At 51.4% G+C, this 8,868-nt stretch overlaps 1 protein-coding gene across 1 annotated transcript; it reads left to right on the top strand.

Moving 5' to 3' along the window:
* The first annotated feature begins 649 nt into the window (after positions 1-649).
* Positions 650-8,465, top strand: LOC132569951 (cyclin-dependent kinase 4 inhibitor B-like). The gene is made up of 2 exons (XM_060236396.1): positions 650-811; positions 8,208-8,465. The coding sequence occupies exons 1-2, from the start codon at positions 671-673 to the stop codon at positions 8,463-8,465; spliced, it is 399 nt and encodes a 132-aa protein (XP_060092379.1). The 5' UTR covers positions 650-670.
* The last annotated feature ends 403 nt before the right edge of the window (positions 8,466-8,868 follow it).

Genomic DNA, 8,868 nt, shown 5'->3' on the forward strand with positions numbered 1-8,868 from the left:
AGGGCTTAGAGTCTCAAATGACTGCAAACTGAGCAGCCGCCACTGGTCACAACGGAAGAAGCGGGTTCTAGTCCACGGAGCTCTTAGAGTGGAGTCAAGCGCTGCAGTTTCTCCTTCCTGCCCCCCTTCCGGAGCCACAGTGGTGCCCTCCCCGCCACCCCCAGTCAGAAATGGTACCACCCTGAATCCGCTCGGCAGACCGCGGCGAGGGGGGGGGGGCACCAGAGCCCGGTTCGATGGCCCCACAGTTGCCAGCGGGGCGCATGCGCGCTGCCGCCGCCCGTCCGCTCCCCTGGCAAGAGGCGTGGCGTGGGAGCCAGCAGCTGGCGTCGGGCCCCGCCTGGGAGCTGCGAGAGACCCGGAGACCTGCGCAGGAGGCGGCGGCAAAGTCAAGCCCCGAGCGTCCCAGGCCGGAGTGCAAAGGTGCCGTGGTGCAGCCTGGCTGCTGTCTCCAAGGGAAAGGACCACCGAGCGAGCGAGCGAGAAGACGAAGGGGGAAAGGAGCCCGGCCCGGGAAGGCGGCGAAGGACGGAGGAGATCTGCTGCCTTCAGCGCCCGGAGTGGAAGAAGAACTCCCGTAAGGGCCCCGGAGCGGAGTGAAGCCCGGAGGGGGCTGGGCGCTGCCAGAGTCTGGTCTCCCCCACCCCGCTCCTGATGCTGAAGGTCGAGCATGGAGCCAGCCGGGCGCCACCGCGGGGCGGACCAGCTCGCCACGGCTGCTGCGCTCGGGAACCGGGAGGCGGTGCGGCGGCTGCTGGACTCCGGAGTGGACCCCAACGCCGTGAATGCCTTCGGCAGGACCCCGATCCAGGTGAGTCCTTCTTCTTCCAGCCGCGGCACCAAAGGTGCAGGGGTTACTTTAGGGAAGGCAAGGCGGGAAAGAGAATCTGGGGGTGCCCACTGACGCCCTTGGGGGGGGGGGCTGGGCGGATCTTAGCGGGCTTCAGCTCAGCTTCGTCCCTCCTCGAATATCAGGCGTGCCAAGCTAGCGGAACTCGACTCCTCGTAAGCAGGGGTCGGCCACTGCTGTCCGAGCCCGAACCAAGCCATGTTTTCTTGGAAGCTGAGTCCCGATGAATTAAATGGGCCAGAGGAACCAGAACTTTGGGCTTGCGGGGGAGCAAACCCATCAACATTGGGCCAATGTGGTCTGAGCCCCCCCCCCCCCCCGCCGGTCAGATCAAGAGACCCTCAAGCAAAAAAAGGAAGAAGAATGTGGCAGTTCAGCCCTTTCAGGAATGATGAGGTGGAGTGGGGAGAGACACGGGGCGGTGCTCCCCCACGACCGAGTTTCTTGCATTGAACTCGAGGGCGCCGCTCTTTAGGATTAGCTCAACCGAATAAAAGCTGGGCAAAATAAGACAGGAGTCCAGAGGCACAACAACAAATAACATTGACACGCTGTAAGGCTGTGATGTAATCCATGGCGGTGGACCTTTAGGGCTCTGCCGTCTAGTCTTCGATTCCTTTATTGCTGTTGTTGCTGCTGCTGTTCAGCCGCGGCGGGACTACGAGAAACTTATTTTGATAGCCGGGAATGAGTGGCCGATTGAGACCATGGAAGAAGCAGATCTTCGTGGCCTCCGTGCATCACACGGTTGGGATTAGGCGCCAGCGCCCTCTTCATCGGTAAACTTCAAAGCCTAAGGATTTTGGCACCCAGACCTCGCCGCGCATGTTCATTTCCTTCTGACGGTTGTATGATCCTAAAAGGAGCACCTGCCGCAGTGGGAAAGGAGGGGCAGGTGGTGTGAATGCACAGATGACCCCTGGAAGATCATCAGTTACAGGACAGCAACCTGCTTTTCTCAAACCACCTGCAAAGGAGGCGAAATCCCACCTGGCCCAACTGCCCAAATCCAGCCCCAGCAGGGGCAGGCATCTGCTTCCCAGCTCCAGCAGGCAGCCCAGGGCGGTTGGGCCAGCGGTGAGCCTCCAATGCTCCCAGGCAATGGGATCATCCGGCCGACAGAGAAGCAGGCAGACGCCCAGCTAGGAACAGCTTCGACCTCCAGCCTGGAGGCTCCAGGCCAAGATTGGACGGCAGCTCCCCTCTTCTCTCCAGCCTGCCACAAAATGCTTTGGATTGACCAGCAGACAAAGGAATGGGCGAAGAGGTGGAAGGCTTAGGGTTGCGGGAGCAGGGAGTTCTCCCAACACACACACACACACCCCCTTTGCAGCCAGGTCTCTTTCCAAGGCTAAGAAAATAAATCGCCTGTTGAACCTGTACTGAAATCAGTTTCCTTTTGCCCCCACGGAAATCAGTTTCCTTTTGCAAGTCAAATAAGGCTACTCCGGAGACCCGAGGGGGAAGATCGGGGCCACCGCACCTCCAGCCCCCTCCCTACTGTAAGCAAGTTCAATTAGGATCTTTTGAGAATCAAATGGCGAAAGGATCCCGATGCCGACAGACCTCCTGAGAACCTCCGCTGTTCCCAAATCATAGGGGAGGGGGGGGGCTACTTAAAGAACAGGAAAACTCCGATTAGATTTGAATCCGGTAGCACCTTTGAGACCAGCAAGGATTTCTGAACACAGTTTGAGTCCAGTAGCGCCTTTAAGACCAACAAAGTTGAATTCTGGGTATAAACTTTCCTGTAGGTGGTTTTATATGTACCATATATAGTCCAGTGCCTCTGTCAAGAAACTATTTTGGACAAACAACTAGAAGCTAAACAACAGGCATAGCAGAACACAAAAGTATTATAAAGTTGAAAATAATAAGTGCCCCACTTTATTGAAAATAATCATGGTCCCTCTGATTTTATTTTTTTGGGCTGTGCAGAAATTAATCCCTACAAATGAAAGGTTGCTATTGAAAAAAGCAGAGGTGTTTTTAGACTTCAGACACTGACACCTAAAGTGTTAAATATGTCTTTTAAAATGTATATTTTGTTTTTAAATAATGGGAAAGATTTTCTTAACTGGATGTCAGAATTTATTTTATTTACTTTAAATATACATTTAAAATTATTTTATTTACTTTAAATTTGTATGCTGCCCATTTCATACAGACTCTGGGCAGCTCACAGTCATGATACCACAATAACAATACCTTATGATTATAAAATCAAAACACATATAAACAATTTATAATTTAAAACTTAAAAATTGTGCTATAAAATTTCTTTCATGGGCGAATATAATAAAGAATATAGTAACATTATTCCAATGACTATTACCTATTGATCTTTTATTCTTTTTAAAGAACTAGTGCAAGACAAACGGGGTACAATGAAAATATTTAATTCTTCTGAGCCAAAACCTGTTGGGTGCTGGACAGCTGTTATTGCTGTTCTTCATAAGGATTTTCTCTTCCTCCTGCAATCTCAAGGACAGAATATGCTCTAGCTGTTTTGTATGTGATTGATAGTTTAGGACCTGGATTTTAACTTTTAATACAATATCTTATCTGAATAATTTTAACTATACTTATGTAAACTCAGAGACTATATTATATTACATTACATTATTATATTACAGATTTCTCTGGCAGAGCCTGTTGGCCAAATGCATAGGGAATTTTTGGAGTACTAAAGTATAATTTAACCTGATTTGGCACTTTCAGCCTTTGCCTTTAAAAAAAAAAAATCAGTTGTGTGTCTGGCCCAGCAAGCTTTCATGGCACAAACTGAGATTTGAACGGGTATTCTGCAAATCCTAGTTGGACACTTCAACCACACTGACTCTCTGTTTGCAGTTCCCTCCCTAAGGCAGGGAAGATGGAAGTAGTATCTGTTTTTAAATGCATTCATATTGAACTGTGTTGTGAAAGAAGGAAGTCTGGCGACTGCTGTCTGGAGTAGCCAAGGATTCACTGTTCTGGGATGTGGCACTCCCTTCCACTGAGTGGACTTTATCTATAGAAAAGGTTAAAAAAGGTAAAGGTAGTCCCCTGTGCAAGCACCAGTAGTTTTCAACTCTGAGGTGATTTTTATGGGGTGGTTTGCCATTGCCTTCCCCAGTCATCTACACTTCCCCCCCGCAGCAAGCTGGGTACTCATTTTACTGACCTCGGAAGGATGGAAGGCTGAGTCAACCTCAAGCTGGCTACCTGAACCAGCTTCCGCTGGGATCGAACTCTGGTCCTGAGCATAGGGCTCCGACTGCATTACTGCAGCTTTACCACTCTGTGCCTTGGGGCTCTTAGAGAAAAGGTTAGGCATACTTAAGTTGTAATTACTACAATTTTAGCTTGGGACCCTCTTAATTGGAAGTGCGGGGGGGGGGGGGGGGGAGATAAGTGGCTTTAAAATGTACTTAAAATCAAAGTGCCTAACTTTGGCTGTGATCACAATCCACTTTCAATGCACTTTACAACTGGATTTTACTGTGTGACTGGCAAATCCAGCTGGAAAGTGGATTGAAAGTGCATTTATTGTGTGTGCCAGCAGCCTTTGTGAGTAAAATGGGATTTAGCCCGTCTTAAAGGGGATTAGAAGGAATTGTATCCCTGATTTTTTTTAAAGCGAGGTGGCAGAGATATTCAAACAAGAAAAAGATTCTGACATTCTTGCTGAGAGTGCCACCAGCATTCTCAGCCTTGTTGTTTTGTCCCCCAAAATACTTCAAAACTTAGTGAATGGCCACCTTCGCTTCGGAAGAAGTTCCAAGATTTTATATTTCCAGGGTTGTCGTTGTTTGTGAGCCTTGAATGGGGTCAAAACTCCCTGCGAAATCGCAGTGCGCTGAAGGAGCGAACGAGCCCCCTGCGGACAGCTGCGACAGGCGACTCAAAGCGCGGCGGGGATTTTTCACCCGGCCAGTAGGACGGTGAAAGGACCCCGATGCGGAAAGACCTTCTGAGAACCTCGGCTGTTCACAGAAGCCTCTTGGTGTGGAAAACGTGGCTCCCAGCGGAACGATCTGGCCACAACACCCCGCTGGGTTTCCTTCTCTCACAGCCAGTTAGACTGCAGCCCTAAAATCACTTACCTGGGAGTTAATCCCATCCAACAGCACGGAATTTACTTTTGAGACAACACGCCTATGGCGCTGCACTGTTGAACGCCTATTCTGTCACTTGCAGTCCTGCGCATGTTGATTTAGAAGCAAGTCCCATTTCAAGGCGTGGCTGTCCGGAAACATCTGGACGATTCTTTGCTGCTGAATCGATGGCCTTTGGTCGCGGGGGGGGGGGGGCGGGGGGGGTTAGGGCTTGCCTTTGGCTGGATGGTGCCCGGTGTTGTCCTCGCACTTTCACCATTCACCATCGCTTTGTGAGATCTCCTTCAACGATATTAGCAGGCTTCTTTAAACAACAACAAAAACACATAAGAAAGTACAGTGCAATGGGGGGGCGGGGGGGGGAGACAAAGACCCTGGGAGCCAGCCCCGTTCAATATACCAGAGCAGGGCCTGAGTTGACCCGATCAGAACACTGTCGGCGACCGAGGTTATTGGGGCTGCAATCCAGGCTCATTGTAGGGCTTTGATGAGACAGAGGAAGTCAGGGAGGTGTATTAGGACATCGTCTGTATTAGTATACTAGTAGTATTAGTGTGTATGTACATATTTGTTCAGGACAGGTGAGTGTTGGTCTGTTGCAGCACAACAAAGTTTTGAGTCGGGTGGCACCTTTAAAACCAACAAAGCTGATTTCTGGGTATAAGCTGTCCTGTACACGCACATTTCCTCAGACACACTGAAACAGAAGTGTTGCATATTCATACACTATATATAGGATATTATGTAATATAATATAGTACCGTTCAGAAGAGTTCGATAGCTTCTTACAGACTAACAAAATTGATTTCTCACTCAGAGCTCAAGAAAAGCCACGCTAAAACAAACTTTTGTTAGTCTTGTAGCAGCTTTAAAAACTAAGGAGGCCAACCCTTCTGATATATGAGATACTGCTGTCAAAAGGATTATACCAAATCAAATGTAGTTATTTGTGTGTATATTGGCTATATTATCTTGTGTGTGTGTGCGTGCGTGTGTGTGTGAGAGAGAGAGTGGGCGATGTATATTGACCACGCCTGTCCTACTGCGAGCAAACAGATGTATGTGTTATGACTTCAAAAATAGGACACAATCTTTTAAAAATGTCTCCCTTTTGCATGTGTGTTTTAGCAGCAGGAAAGGGACGACAAAACAAGCGTCCCCAAGAAAGTCTGTGGTTTAAAAATAAGCCACGGGTTATACATATACATCATAATTAGTTATCTTCAATGTTTACCTGTGATATATCTAACTGCAATGCATTTTGTTTTGTTTTTTGAAAATTAATAAATTGTTATTTTTTAAAAACAAAAAGCTGTGGGGGTGGGGCGCGTTGTTTTTTGGCCTTGCCGGACGGCGACCCCTCTCCATTTAGCCCACCTAAGATTTGTGTGAGGCTCGAGTGGGAAAGGAGAGGAGGGTGTCGGTCCTGCCGAGCTCTGAAGTTTCCCGGACAAATGTCCCATCTGGACAAATCCGAGGGCGTCTTCAGCCTGCTCCAGGGCGGCGCCCCGAGGACCAAGGCCCTCCCGGCCGCAGCCCTGGCCCCTTTTCGGGGGCTTGATTCCCGCGAGAGCGCGCCGGCCTCCTGCATCCGGGGAAAGGCCTCGGAGGGCGAGGGCTGGAGCGACCACAACGCCGCTCAGCACAACCGCGGCCTTTTCCACGCGGGGGTTTGGGGGGGGGGCGTCCTTCTGGTTCCTTCCTTCCCCGCGAGCAGGAGGGAGGGGGTGCGTCGGCAACACCGCAGCCGGCAAGGATCGCGTGTCTCTCGCAGCAACGAGGACACCCCACCCCCTCTGCCGCCTTCCTGTCGCTTCTAAAAGGGCGGGCGAGAGGGCGGGGCTTGAAGGGGTCTCCGATTTGAATCCAACTCCAGTAGCATCCAGGACACACAGAGAGCGATCCCTGCAGGGTCCGAGGCCTAATTCCCCGTGGGGGGCGCCTCGCGCTCGCGGGCTCCTCCCCCCACCCCCGACCCCTTGGGGGGCTCACCCAGATCTTGGGCCGGACAAGCGGTGTTGGTCGAGGCCCTGAACCAAGCGTAACACCCTCGCAGCAGCAGCCGGCCTTGGGCAAACGCGCGACTCAGGGTCAACATAGGATGAGATCTGTCGTTACTACTTTCGCCTTCCTCCCTGAAGGAAGCCCGGGATTCTGGAGGGAACAGCCAGCAGCCCTCGCCCTCTCTCCCATCTGGACAGCTCAGCTCCGCCCCTGCAAAATCACTGGCCTTGTAGCAGCCAAGGGACACTGAGTCCGGCTTTACTGAGAGAATCACCCCTTTTCTGCACCATGCAACCATAGAACTGAGCCAGTGGGGCCTAGGGGGTTGGACTAGAAGCGGCTAGACCTGGGTTCAAGACCCTGCTTCCTCTGTAAATTGCTGAGTGATGTTGTGAAACAATCACTTTCTCAGAGTCAGGCCTAACCTCCTGCCACAAAGCTGCTGTGATGACAAACTGTTTGCAGGAGGGAAGAGCCATCTGAACTCCTTGGGAGAAGGAATGAGATTAAAAATACATTAAAACACATGCAGTCTGGAGAAAAGGTGCGCTGCCCCTTTAAGAGAGGCTTACAGAGGGTGTTATCGGCCTTGTGCAGTTAATGACCGCGGTGCCCTGAAAAGCCGCTCTTTCTTCTCCACCGCCTGTTAGCATCCCTAGCCCGCCACTGTCAGATCCCCTTAGTACTGGAATGGGAGTCCGCCGAAGAGACCCAGGGTGGCTACTGAAGAGCATGGCAAACCATCTCGACTTGTCTCTGGCCTGCCTGGAGAGCCCTCCCGGGTCACCCAAAGGCCACTTGATGCCCTTCCCAAAGTCCAGACACAGACTGTGAGCATTTAGGGCTCCCCCTTATGTCAGCACTTTCTATCGCTGCGCTGGTTTTCAGCCGGGTGGGGATTTGAGGGTGGGGAGGGGTCTTTCACGCAAAGGCACCCTCAATACTCGAAACCGCCGCTTGCAATTAAGACCAGTTGTAGAAACATCGACGGAACAATATTTAGGCAGCACAAACAAAAAAAATCCCTAAATAATCCTTAAATTTGAATTATTGTATCAGATCTGCAGTGACTCTGATTAGAGGAGGGGCGGTCGGGTAGACAGAAGCGTCTGAGGTGAGCAGACCTCCACAGGCCCTTCATTCAGTAGGGCTGACTGCCAGGACAGCTCCCTTCGTATTGCAGCTTTTGATCGGGCGCTGGAAATGTCTCTCCAGCGCCTCTAACGGCGGGGCTTCTTTGTCTCCCCCTCCAGGTGATGATGCTGGGAACCCCCAGCGTGGCGGAGCTGCTGCTTCAGAGAGGAGCCGACCCAAACCGGCCCGATCCAGCCACTGGCTCTCTCCCTGTGCACGACGCGGCTCGGGAAGGCTTCCTGGAGACTCTGCAGGTGCTGTGCCGAGGGGGCGCTCGCTTGGATCTACCGGACCGGTGGGGCCGCCTCCCCCTTGACCTGGCCGCGGAAAACCTCCAGAGCCACGTGGTCAGTTACCTGCGGGGCTCCGCGGGTTGAAACAGGGAGCGCCCCCTCCCAGAAGGACCAGAACTTTGTGTTTCAATTGCACTGGGGAGGCAAAAAGCCTTCATACTGTGGGGGTCTTCCCCGGAAGGAAGCCAGAGTTGCAGAAACAGAGCGCAGCTCTGGCTAGACTGCACAATTTTTTGGCAGAGGGAGCATGACATGTGTGCCTACTCTCCCATGTTGGGGGGGGGGCGGAATTCTGCAGGTGGGAAATTAGCAGTTTCTTTTGCCTTTTGTCCTGATGAGCTGTTTGGAGACATTCTTTTAGGTTTGGAGAGTAATCAAACATGGGAATCTTCCCTTCTGCATCTAGTGCACTGTAAGAGCTGTGTTGCCTGTTGTGTTTGGTTCTTGTTTGTTTTGTTGTTTGAAGAGGGGTAATTTATTTTTCTGG

The sequence above is a fragment of the Heteronotia binoei genome, chromosome 4 (genome assembly GCF_032191835.1).
Source record: "Heteronotia binoei isolate CCM8104 ecotype False Entrance Well chromosome 4, APGP_CSIRO_Hbin_v1, whole genome shotgun sequence".
Taxonomy (NCBI): domain Eukaryota; kingdom Metazoa; phylum Chordata; class Lepidosauria; order Squamata; family Gekkonidae; genus Heteronotia; species Heteronotia binoei.

Excerpts from the sequence above, each read along its gene's own strand:
- LOC132569951 (XM_060236396.1), top strand. The coding sequence starts at position 671 with ATGGAGCCAGCCGGGCGCCACCGCGGGGCGGACCAGCTCGCCACGGCT. Across the intron at positions 812-8,207 it reads TCGGCAGGACCCCGATCCAG|GTGATGATGCTGGGAACCCC; the intron begins GTGAGTCCTTCT and ends CTCCCCCTCCAG.